The sequence below is a fragment of the Lactuca sativa genome, chromosome 5 (genome assembly GCF_002870075.4).
Source record: "Lactuca sativa cultivar Salinas chromosome 5, Lsat_Salinas_v11, whole genome shotgun sequence".
Classification (NCBI taxonomy): Eukaryota; Viridiplantae; Streptophyta; class Magnoliopsida; order Asterales; family Asteraceae; genus Lactuca; species Lactuca sativa.
The window spans coordinates 184,080,931-184,094,460 of record NC_056627.2 but is presented as its reverse complement, the minus strand read 5'-3'; the positions used below and the strand labels follow the sequence as shown (position 1 = coordinate 184,094,460).

At 39.4% G+C, this 13,530-nt stretch overlaps 1 protein-coding gene across 1 annotated transcript; it reads left to right on the top strand.

Annotated features, from left to right (window-relative positions):
• Positions 1 to 12,935: 12,935 nt before the first annotated feature.
• On the top strand, positions 12,936 to 13,307 carry LOC111897200 (uncharacterized). Its single transcript, XM_023893150.1, has one exon. It carries the CDS (start codon positions 12,936 to 12,938, stop codon positions 13,305 to 13,307), a length of 372 nt encoding a protein of 123 aa, XP_023748918.1.
• The last annotated feature ends 223 nt before the right edge of the window (positions 13,308 to 13,530 follow it).

Sequence of the window (13,530 nt, the reverse complement as noted above, 5' to 3'; positions counted from 1 at the left end):
TTGGGTAACTACTTTTTTTTGTACACATCTAGGTAACGAACTTGTCACACCCTAAAACCGGAACGGCGGAAACGTTCTGGGGTGGATGACGTCATGTCAAGTATCACAACATATGAAGTATACTAATCAAAGTACAATAACCATTGCATTAATAGTAATAGTTTTACATCGGTTACATGTTATAGTAATATCAAAGTAATTACAAAACATAACATAGATGCAACTCGGTACTAGGCTGTCTCCACAAAAGCTCCCGGGATGTACCTGTCTATCGCTGACCTGAGAATACAAGTTATTTTGAAAGCGAGTATCAGCATTTTTATAATGCTGGTGAGTCCATAAGTATTTAGTGTCATTTGTATAAGTACGCATTTTTATTCAAAATAACTTTATGAAAGATAGTAGTTTAGAATCTACAGTGTATTAGCATCCTTTCCAGAAAATCCTATATTTTATAAATAAAAGCAGTCTTCTACCAAGAATTGATAGACTTATGTTTTAAGGAGTAATTTTCCCCGAAATACTATCGTTACCAAAATACAGTATTGACTTTAAATAAAGTATGAGAATATCACTAGTAAAAATACTAGGGGAAAAATAACATATGTCCCAATGATAATACTGCTGACTAAGGCAAAAGAAATCATAGACTCCAGGAGAGTATCGAATGAATGATACGCCTGGCTCATTCTAACAAAAGGAAGCACAGACTCCAGACATTATCGAATGAACGCCACAACTAGCAAAGTCTAAAACAAGGAAATACAAACTCCAGACAGTATCAAATGAACGACACAGCTAGCAAAGTCTAAAACAAGGAAATACAGACTCCAGACGGTATCGAGTGAACGACACGGTTAGAAAAGTCTAAAACAAGGAAATACAGACTCCAGACAGTATCGAATGAACGACACAGCTAGCAAAGTCTAAAACAAGGAAATACAGACTCCAGACAGTATCGAATGAACGACACAGCTAGCAAAGTCTAAAATAAGGAAATACAGACTCCAGACAGTATCGAATGAACGACACAGCTAGCAAAGTATAAAACATCCGGTAATCCTAAGTGGGTAGTTTCAAAAATACCGTGTTACCTTAAGGCCATGAATTATAAGGTAAACATAGAGATACTCGTAACCATACTGATCGACATTAGAGTACTTGACGCCCTACAAGCGTCGGAATGAATGAGACATTTGTCACCCCTTGGCTTCGTCGGCCGAGGACTGTAGCTAGCAGTCAGGGTGTGGGAGTGTTAGTCCCGTATAGATCTATACACACAATGCCCGCTCTCCCTCCAGGAGATTCGGGCTACCAACTTGACAACGGGGAGATCCGTGTCTTGAAGATTCATCTCGTCTTTTGGTTTCGATTATAAGTATTGGAATAATGATGTAGACTCACGAATGAACTGAATCCTTTGGAATTCTCTGTACTAGAAAGAGTAAATAGAATCTCCTAACTATTCCTATAATAGTTACTAGTGTTTCTGGTCTATGAATGATGAATGGAAGGATGCCCTTGCTACCCAAGGGAAATGAACTGGTCGATGTAAACCTTTATGTCTATACATGTATACATGATATATAACTAATATTTAAACGACCTTCGGACGGATATCCAATACCCACCAGACCACATCCCAATGAGGAAAAGGAAATAGGGCGAACTAGCCTTCCTAAGTCCTTTAAACATTATTTATATAACTATACAAACATAGGCATGCACTTAACAAAATAGAAGCATAGAAGAAAACTTTGGCGAAACCTTTGGAAAACCTTTAAAAATAAGAATTTACGACTTCATGTCATTTTGTAAAACAAGCTTTGAAAACCTCTGGAAATCCTTTGAAAAAATTTTCATAAACAACTTTGAAAAATGATTTGTATAAAACGGTTTAAGTGAAGAAAACCTTTGATAAGAAATCACGACTGGATGTCTCATTAGTAAACAAACTTTGAAAAACCTTGGATAACCTTTAATGATCTAAAACGGGATATTCATACTTTAACAAGATTCGAAAACATGATTTGGAAACCTTTAATCTGGATAAACAGTTTAACATGCAAAATCTATTTTGCTATACAGTTATTAATCACATGTGTTTTGTCTAATAACTGTATAGTTCAACTTGTATTCCCCCCTATAAAAGCAGTTAAAAGGTTAATTCAGGGGTATGAACTCACCTGTCGTGGGCGATTCAGATGAATGAACGGTATAGGATGCTAAGTGTCAAGTAAGGACTTGACCACACACGCGAATCCTATTTAACATGTAATGATACATTTTAGTATCTAATTAGTCATTTAATAACTAATAAAGCAAGTGAGGATGTCCAACTACATGAAAACACTTTGCTACGAGTGGTAGGGGTACAAAGGGTTGCATATAAAGAGAGTATGGACTCACATTGCAGTTTACTCCTCAAATAGTAGTGTCTAGGGGTGTTTACGGTTTTGGAACCATATCCCCCATGAGTTTACAGCTGTAAACGCATGGGAATGGTGTATTTGTGTGCTTTAAGGCTTCATGATAGACAAATAAGGGTTCTAGAGTTGATTCAAGGGTTATGGAAGTGATTAGGGCTCAAAATGGACACCTTATGGAGTTTATGGTTCTTGGACCACTCCCTTGGGAGTTTACGGCCGTAATAACCGAGTTTTTGGTCGTAACTCATGTTTGTCCATTTTACTTGTGCTTTGGTGGTTCTAGGCTATGCATGCAAGGTTCTAGTTCAATGTACAAGCCATGGAAGGAAATTAGGGCACCATTTGACCACTATAGAGGAGTTTACGGCCCAGGAACCATTCCTTGGGGGGGTTTACGGTCGTAATCTCCTAAGGAGGTGGTTTCTCTCATGTTTAAGGTCCCTAACATAATGGAGGTTGGTTCTAGACATTATTCCAAGGCATAGGAGGTGTTTAAGGAGCATTTTAACATCTTAAATGGTGTTTACGGCCTTAGAAGGGGGTGTTTACGGTCCAAGCATGCTCTTGGGCCGTAAATCATGTTTACTCCCCAAAAATCAAGATTTTGGTGTTCTAAGTCCTTTCATGTAAGCCCCTAAGTCATAACTAAGCTCTATAAGTGGTTTAGAAGGGTTTTGGGGCTCTAAAACCTCATTTAAGGGTGTTTGCGGTTTTTGGGATAGTTCCTGGACCGTAAACACATGTTCTTGGTCCTTTTGGATGATTTAGACACAGATTTGAAGGATAAACAAGCTAAACTATCAGTTAGGAGGGATTACTTACCAATTTGGAGCTTGAAGGGACGATTTTTGACCAAAACCCGATTTGTAGAGAGAGAAAGTAGAGAGAGGAGGTGTCTAAGGTGTGAAAAAGGTTGGGATGAAACCCACTCAACCCTTATATAGGGTTGAGTTTATAGCCTGGGTGGGGGTCCACCCAACACCAACCGCAAACGGGGTTTTTCGTGACTTTCGTTAAACACGGCAAATTTTAAATTATACCTCTTTATTTTTGGTTCGTTTGACGAATATTATTTAAAATATTCCAATGGGCTTAAATCCGGCCAATAATATTTTTGGGATAAATTTGGCTAATTTTTGACTTGCTTAATTACGATGTTAAAACAAACGGAAACTTTTGGGTTGTCACATCATCCCCCCGTTAGAGGGAATTTCGTCCCGAAATTAGAGTTTAGGCAAGGAAGTATGCATGAACAATAGGGTAGAGAGATGAGGGTAGTTCTTATTCGGTTGGTCCTCGCGCTCCCAAGTGAACTCCGGTCTTCGCATTTTCGTTCCAACGAACCTTCACTTAATGGGATGCGGTTTCGTTATGCTCGCTTGATTCCTCAGTTCGCGGTTTCCTACCGGTTTTTCTACGAAGTTAGGCTTCCCAATGATTGCTATTACGACGAGTGGGTTTATACAAGTCACGTCGGACAAATACTTTGTCCATGCTGGAGACGCGAATAGACTACGGTGGAATTTATGGAATTCCAAAAGTGGTCAAGATATGGCGAGGGTTGGATTAATCATTATAAGGAATATCGGATGGTCCTAAGCTCTCGGAAGGATAAAGCTTTTCAGTACTTAGAACATAATGTACTTCTATGGTGGGATCATCACTAGCGTGATCGCCATTTTGAAGTTCCAAACGTTCTCTCATACTGGGAGCGTAGTTCTTCGGGTTGGTTCTTAGAAGGCTCGAGTTATCCTTGGATTTGTGTTTCCTGTTGATTGGCTTTCAGAGGTTTTCTGGACCATCGGATGAATTGGATGTCTACGGGTATCTATTTGTTGTAGGGTGTCTATCTCAATCTTGTGCAAGATGAACCTGCACTTCTGATTCTTGAGATGTTTCTAACGGAAACTCTCAGGGTCGGTGAGATAGGGTTTCGACCAGACGATTGTTTAGAAAGTTTTTAACCTTTTCATCATCGTCTAGTTGACACTTTCACAATATGATTCCTATCGGGAAGGAATCATGCTCTTACTTGCTTTGTTGTTTCATGAATAACAATCTCTGCTCAGGGCTAGCTCAGTCCTTAGAGATTTTCTGAAGTGTTGGACTATCCCGTGAGGTGGTTCTACTATTTCTGTGTGAGATAGTATTTTTGGAACATCTAGTAGTCCAATGAATCTCTAAGACATGCCCTATTCTCTAAGGCGTCGATTTATTTCAGTTGTAGAAAGCACGTGCTCTTGTATAACCCATCGATTAACACCTAGACTGGTGTCAAGTCTATAATCTCTTCGGGATCTGGGTTATATAGCTTAACGCCACCTACTTTCGTACTTTATTCAAGTATTCTTAGCTGCAGAGGTTGTCCTGTGGTTCTTGGAATTTTAGTGTTCTATTCGGAGAATGTAGTCTATCGTCTACAGGGCGACGGTGACTTCTTCCACGTGAGGAGGCGGAGTGTCCTAGGCACTACTTGTCAGTAACAGGGTGGACGAAGTGCCTGAGTAGTGCCAACATCTTCTGCAACTACTCTTCTGGTGGTTCTGAGTTTTCTTGATTTAGGTTAAGTCTAGAAGTATAGGGTTCCGTGACTCAGAACTTCTAATCTCCTCATCCACTCTTCTCAGAGTTTAACTTATCGCAGCTTCCAGGTTTCCAGGATATCAGCTGAGATGCTTAATTCATGGGATTAAGCGTGAATGGATGGTCGTAGTCAATGTCCTTGACTCTTACGACTCAAATTTCTTTACCAACTGAGGGTGTTAGCTACTATGTTGGCTTAACCGGGAAGACAACAAATTTCGGATTTGTGGTCATTTTAGTAGCTTAACCCACAATGGTTCTCTTGAATCTAGTTCCTATTTTACATGATAGGATGAAGGGTTTTACTATGAGGTTCGTGGTAGAGCTCATACTTGGCTTAACCACTAATACTTGGTGTATGCAAGCTGTATATAATTGAGGTTGACAGGATGTTCAATTGTGCGACTCCACCCCAGACCCATAACCCAACGAGGAACAGGGAGTAGGGAGGAAGCACACATCTTAAATCTTATTGATCTGAATTACATACCACTCTAATGCATATACCCATTTAATAGTAGTCAATCCCATGAATTCCTTCCTCTTGATTCACGAACCTGATTGTGTGGTGCTGAGGGTCTTTCTGGGGGATCTACGGAGTAGGTTTAAGGTGGTTATCATCTTCTGGTATGCCTGTAGTGTCTTTCGCTTCGGGTTCTATTTTGCCTAAAGAGAGGTTGGTTAATAACGCGCGATACCCTTCTTCTGGGTATTTCAGAAGGTATTAGATAAGAGAGACGACCGACGGGTTGCATTAGGTTTTATTATTAAGTTCAGAAGAACTTTTATTCGCCGAAATAGCTACGGTGAGAGTTCTTTTTACACAACACTAGAAATTTACACATGGTTGCACTAAGTTGAACCATGATTGATAGAGGCGTCGAACTTGGCATACATCAACACAATAGAGAATGTGGGTCGGTAGGACCATGTGCTGAACGGCACACAAGTTCTTGGCGTCTCGGGTTTCGTCCTGTGTATCACTGTCGCGGATACTTAGACCGATAGAGTCGACGCGGAACTATAGAGGGTCCTGAGGTTTCAGAATAATGTACTTTTCATGAATGGATTCTCACGAGGCCTTTCTATAATCGCCTAGCATACACTAGTCATCTATAACTAAGGTGGGAAGGACTGTTGACTGAGCGACTCCGCCCTAAATCCACAACCAAACAAGGAACAGGAAATGAGGCAGCATCACTCACTCGAGATCTATCCATCTTAATTATACATGGCTTTAACGTATATACCGAGCCATTGTAGCTTTACCTGATGAAATTTTGAATTCTTACAACTGTGCTGCGACTTTCGCCTTAACGGGAGAGTAATTATATTTAGAATTAGCCTTTTAATGTTTTTGGTTAGTTATCTAGGATGGAGAGACGTACCAAAAGTTCTACCGGCTTCCTTGATGCTTTTCCCTAGGTATTAGAGTTAGACTCCTCCTGCGCCTTTGTCATTTCTTTCAGTTGGGCAGTCCCGCTTGAAGTGCCCAATCTCACCACATAGAATGCATACTGGACTGGTCGCCACATTGGTGGTTGATCTAATGAGCTCAACCGGGGTTCTGTAGACGCGAGCAGTATGCCCCTTCATGTTGTACCTAACACAAAGGAATTTTCGACAGATACCATGATGATGGTAGCTACACTTGCTGCAATTGGGGATGTTTCCTAGGTATAGTCTTCTTGAAGTCGGGATGGAAGGGTTGACAAGGGTATTGACTGCCTCAGCTCGTTGCTCTTCGGAAGGTCCTTGAGTCGAGGTACTTCCATATTCGCTCTTGAACTTTCTTTTTAGTAGGTCTGGTTGGGGTTCTTGGGTGGCTGGGTACGCAGGTGTTGGTTACTGCTGTCCATTGTTAGGTTCGAAAATCTCGATAGGGCTCCTGCTAACATTGGCGTTGTTAGCATTCAGATGAGCCATAACAGTGCTATGGCTGCTGAGATTGCAGCTTGGAACATAGCTTAATTGAATAAGAGAGTCGGTTTCTTGTCAGCGGATTGGGTACATTTCTTCGGCGGCATGGTTTTTCTGACATGGAAAAGGGACACAAGCTGTTGAGAGATGATGGTTAACCCTGGACGTATCTATCCTTACTATAATAGGCAATAATTTTTCCCCGTGCCTTGGATATTGGTTATCTTAGTGTCGACCTACATCCCTATAATGTAGTCCGGGTATTCAAGGTAGGAGTAAGAGTATCGGAAAGCCATAAGATGGGAGTCGTTCCTACTAAGTTATCTTTATGATGGAAAGGTTCACTCTCCGGCTTGGAAAGATTTGAGGGAAGTTCGGAACGAGGATCACAGAAGAAAAGGACTCATGAAAACTTATGGCTAAACACCCTCAATCGAGGTTTTGAAATCCGATCTAATCGTATTACTTGCGACGGGAAAAGGCGATTTACCTAAAACATAGTGTGAGTAGTGTAATCACTAACTCACTAAATTGTATTATTTTATGGGTGTATTAGCGCGACGAATACGAGGAAAAGACACTTCTCGGGTTCCATGTACTGGCTCCCTCTGTCTACCTCTTATCCTTGACTGGGATCGGCGTTGGTTTTCTTCAGGTAGTTACCTAGGGCTCTTTTCTCGTGTAGACATATTGAATTTCTACTCCGTCTTACTTCCGATTCTGACTTTGAGTGTCAGCGCTTCATGATGGATGACTGGAATCCCAGAAATTCAGGCGGATTTCCCACCGGTGTCCCTAAAAGGTATAGGCACTTGGTGGTTTCAATAGTCTCGTCTTGGTTCATTTATTTCCGAACTAGAAATCTTCTCAATGAACCTCTTCTGGGTCTGAATCAACTCTTTTTTCGAACACTGAAGTGGATAAGGTTTTCTACAGGGTTCGTGCGAGAATGGAAATGTCTAGAGAATCCTAAGAGATTATTAACATTTCACTAGGTGATCCATATAGAGTCCTGCTAAAATTACATAGGGTACACAAATTATATATAACCTAGATCCGATAGGCCTTCGAATATGTGATACTACTCTATATCCACATCCCAACAAGGAAAAGGAAGTAGAGCGAAACCACACATTCTTAGTCTATGGGATCCTTATCATATATAACCTTGGAAGTATACTCTCTGTAATCATAGGTATATCAATAAGGATCTTTTTAGTTTTTCACACAAGGTTATCTATGGATCCTAAAATACCCCTATGGTATTTTAATTACTTGTTTGATTCTTAACTTTTGAATATGATTTTGGGATTAATGTGAGTCTTTTAGTATTCCAAAATACTCCTATAGTATTTTAAACTTTATGTTTGGCTCTAGCATTCCTATTTGGTAAGTTTCAGATTCGTTGCAACACCACCATCACTCCCAAGCACACGTTGGTTGCATCTCGAATAAATGTAGTTGATCAGGTTACACTTATTCCAGCTTACGATTACATAACTGCCCAGGTTTGATGGTAATGGTCAACATCCAAAGACTTTTATTCTTGTTCTTCTTGTGATACTTTGTTCGGGTGTTTAGATTTTGGATGTTCTTATACTTTTGTAAAATATGGTTATATTTTAAAGTATAATTCTTGGTCAGAGTGTTTTATCCCTATGTATTTATGGGCTGTATATCTTTTATGAATTGATATACTGAGCTCACTATAAATAATGCCCTGATACCAATCTGTCACACCCTAAAACCGGAACGGCAGAAACGTTCTGGGGTGAATGACGTCATATCAAGTATCACAACATATGCAGTATAGTAATCAAAGTACAACAATCATTGCATTAACAGTAATAGTTTTACATCGGTTATATGTTATATTAATATCAAAGTAATTACAAAACATAACATACATGCAGCTCGGTACTAGGCTGTCTCCACAAAAGCTCTCGGGATGTACCTGTCTATCGCTGACCTAAGAATATAAGTTATTTTGAAAGCGAGTATCAGCATTTTTATAATGTTGGTGAGTCCATAAGTATTTAGTGTCATTTGTATAAGTACACATTTTTATTCAAAATAACTTTATGAAAGATAGTAGTTTAGAATCTACAGTGTATTAGCGTCATTTCCAGAAAATCCTATATTTTCTAAATAAAAGCAGTCCTCTACCAAGACCCGATAGACTTATGTTTTAAGGAGTAATTTTCCCCGAAATATTATCTTTACCAAAATACAGTATTGACTTTAAAGAAAGTATAAGAATATCACTAGTAAAAATACTAGGGGAAAAATAACATATGCCTAAGAGGTAATACTACTGACTAAGGCAAAAGAAATCATAGACTCCAGGAGAGTATCGAATGAATGATACGCCTGGCTCAATCTAACAAAAGGATGCACATATTCTAGACAATATCGAATGAACGACACAACTAGCAAAGTCTAAAACAAGGAAATACAAACTCCAGACAGTATTGAATGAACGACACAGCTAGCAAAGTCTAAAACAAGGAAATACAGACTCCAGACATTATCGAGTAAACGACACAGCTAGCAAAGTCTAAAACAAGGAAATACAGACTCCAGACAGTATCGAATGAATGACACAGCTAGCAAAGTCTAAAACAAGGAAATACAGACTCCAAACAGTATTGAATGAACCACATAGCTAGCAAAGTCTAAAACAAGGAAATACAGACTCTAGACAGTATCGAATGAACGACACAACTAGCAAAGTCTAAAACATCCGGTAATCCTAAGTGGGTAGTTTCAAAAATACCGTGTTACCTTAAGGCCATGAATTATAAGGTAAACATAGAGATACTCGTAACCATACTGATCGACATTAGAGTACTTGACGCCCTGCAAGCGTCGGAATGAATGTGACATTTGTCACCCCTTGGCTTGGTCGGCCGGGGACTGTAGCTAGCAGTCAGGGTGTTGGAGTGTCAGTCCCGTATAGATCTATACACACAATGCCTGCTCTCCCTCCAGGAGACTCTGGTTACCAACTAGACAACGGGGAGATCCGTGTCCTGAAGATGCATCTCATATTTTGGATTCGATTATAAGTACTGGAATCATGATGTAGACTCACGAATGAACTGACTCCTTTGGAATTCTCTATACTAGAAAGAGTAAATAGAATCTCCTAACTATTCCTATAATAGTTACTATTGTTTTTGGTGTATGAATGATTAATGGAAGGATGCCCTTGCTACCCAAGGGAAATGAACTGGTCGATGTAAACCTTTATGTCTATACATGTATACATGATATATAACTAATGTTTAAATGACCTTCGGACGGATATCCGATACCCACCAGACCACATCCCAACGAGGAAAAGGAAATAGGGTGAACTAGCCTTCCTAAGTCCTTTAAACATTATTTATATAACTATACAAATATAGGCATGCACTTAAGGAAATAGAAGCATAGAAGAAAACTTTGGTGAAACCTTTGGAAAACCTTTAAAAATAAGAATTTACGAATTGATGTCATTTTGTAAAACAAGCTTTGAAAACCTTTGGAAATCCTTTGAAAAACCTTTCATAAACAACTTTGAAAAATGATTTGTATAAAACGTTTAAGTGAAGAAAACCTTTGATAAGAAATCACGACTGGATGTTTCTTTCGTAAACAAACTTTGAAAAACCTTGGATAACGTTTAATGATCTAAAAAGGGATATTCATACTTTAACATGATTCGAAAACATGATTTGGAAACCTTTAATCTGGATAAACAGTTTAACATGCAAAATCTATTTTGTTATACAGTTATTAATCACATGTGATTTGTATAATAACTGTACAGTTCAACTTGTATTCCCCCCTATAAAAGCAGTTAAAATCATTTAAAAGGTTAATTCAGGGGTATGAACTCACCTGTCGTGGGCGATTTGGATGAATGAACGGCATAGGATGCTAAGTGTCAAGTGAGGACTTGACCACACACGTGAATCCTATTTAACATGTAATGATACATTTAAGTATCTAATTAGTCATTTAATAACTAATCAAGCAAGTGAGGATGTCCAACTACATGAAAACACTTTGCTACAAGTGCTATGGGTAATAAGGGTTGCATATAAAGAGAGTATGGACTCACATTGGAGTTTACTCCTCAAATAGTAGTGTCTAGGGGTGTTTACGGTTTTGGAACCATATCCCCCATGAGTTTACGGCCGTGAACTCATGGGAATGGTGCATTTGTGTGCTTTAAGGCTTCATGCTTGACAAATAAGGGTTCTAGAGTTGATTCAAGGGCTATGGAAGTGATTTGGGCTCAAAATGGACACCTTATGGAGTTTATGGTTCTTGGACCACTCCCTTGGGAGTTTACAGTCGTAAACACTGAGTTTACGGTCGTAAACTCATGTTTGTCCATTTTACTTGTGCTTTGGTGGTTCTAGGCTATGCATGCAAGGTTCTAGTTCAATGTACAAGCCATGGAAGGAAGTTAGGGCACCATTTGACCACTATAGAGGAGTTTACGGCCCAGGAACCATTCCTTGGGGGGTTTACGGCCATAATACCCTAAGGAGGTGGTTTCTCTCATGTTTAAGGTCCCTAACATAATGGAGGTTGGTTCTATACATTATTCCAAGGCATAGGAGGTGTTTAAGGAGCATTTTAACACCTTAAAAGGTGTTTACGGCCTTAGAAGGGGGTGTTTACGGTCCAAGCATGCTCTTGGGCCGTACACTCGTGTTTACTCCCCAAAAATCAAGATTTTGGTGTTCTAAGTCCTTTCATGTAAGCCCCTAAGTCATAACTAAGCTCCATAAGTGGTTTGGAAGGGTTTTGGGGCTCTAAAACCCCATTTAAGGGTGTTCGCGGTTTTGGGATAGTTCATGGACCGTAAACACATGTTATTGGTCCTTTTGGATGATTTAGACATAGATTTGAAGGATAAACAAGCTAAACTATCAGTTAGGAGGGATTACTTACCAATTTGGAGCTTGAAGGGACGATTTTTGACCAAAACCCGATTTGTAGAGAGAGAAAGTAGAGAGAGGAGGTGTCTAAGGTGTGAAAAAGGTTGGGATGAAACCCACTCAATCCTTATATAGGGTTGAGTTTACAGCTTGGGTGGGGGTCCACCCAACACCAACCGCAAACGGGGTTTTTCGCGACTTCCGTTAAACACGGCAAATTTTAAATTATACCTCCTTATTTTGGTTCGCTTGACAAATATTATTTAAAATATTCCAACGGGCTTAAATCCGGCCAAAAATATTTTTGGGATAAATTTGGCTAATTTTTGACGTGCTTAATTACGACGTTAAAACAAACGGAAATTTTTGGGTTGTCACAGAACTTGTTGAAATTGTTCACATCTAGGATTTAACCTGCTACAGCAGGACATAATGGTCATATGTGAACACTTCCAACAAGTTTGTTACCTATATGTGTAAAAAAAATGATAATTACCCAAATGTAAACATACCAAAACTTAATTACCTTGATAAGTCATTTTCCCTTTAATTTAATACAAATTCACTTCAACCTTTTTCATGCCTAGCAAATACTAATAGTTATGAAAAATTCATACTAGTAAACCATATTAACTTTTAAAAACAAGTCGCATACCTGTTTGTACAATTATAGTGAGAAATAATTGAAAACTAAGGACCATGAAAAAGTAGATTCAACAAATCGAAAATAAAATTCAGCTGCATAAGGCCGGACGGTATGGTGAGCGGGGAAGGCTACGAGAAACGTCCCGCATGGAGAAACACCGCACCGGGGGTGCGGCAAAGGAAACGGGAGAAAGAGGTGGGGGAAGGAGTCCCGCACTCTCTCTCTTCACTTGATTGGGTGTTTAATTTTTTTTTTCTTTTTTTGATTCCAAACGGCTATATAGCCGTTATATACAATTTTTTTCTTTCCCTTTTCTTAAACTATGAATACTACAATATCCAATCAGTTTTTTAACCCATACCTTATACTTCTCTCCAAAAAATAATATTCAAAATTTCATCATCTTCATCATCCGATTCGATGGTTGTAGAGGAGGTTAAGTTTATTGGTTCCGTCATGGTGAAAATGGTTGCATACTATCAAAACCGACTAGGCGAAACATTACGTGCACGATCTAAGCTAAGAAAGTCGCGGTTGTGTAGAAATCACGAAGCCGGACACGATCGCCTTATAGAAGATTATTTTGTAGATGACGTCATCTACGCTGTAAAGTTTCGACGTCGGTTTCGGATGAGGAAGGAACTATTCTTACGTATTGTTGGCGATTTGGAAGACCGCTTTCCATATTTCCAATGGAAAATGGATGCAAGGCGGGTAAAAGGTTTCTTTCCCGTTCAAAAATGCACGGCTGCAATTCGTCAGCTAGCATACGACATGGGCGCAGATAAATGAGACGAGTATTTTAGGATGTCAGAGCGTACCGTGCGGGAGTGTGTGTACAAGTTCTGCAAAGCGATCTGTCTGGTTTGTGAGGAACGATATTTGCGCAAACCAACTATCAACAATATCCACCAATTGTACATGATGCATGAAGGCAAGCATGGATTCCCTGGAATGTTAGGTTGTATCGATTGCATGCATTTGAGTTGGTCATTATGCCCCAACGCATGGCGTG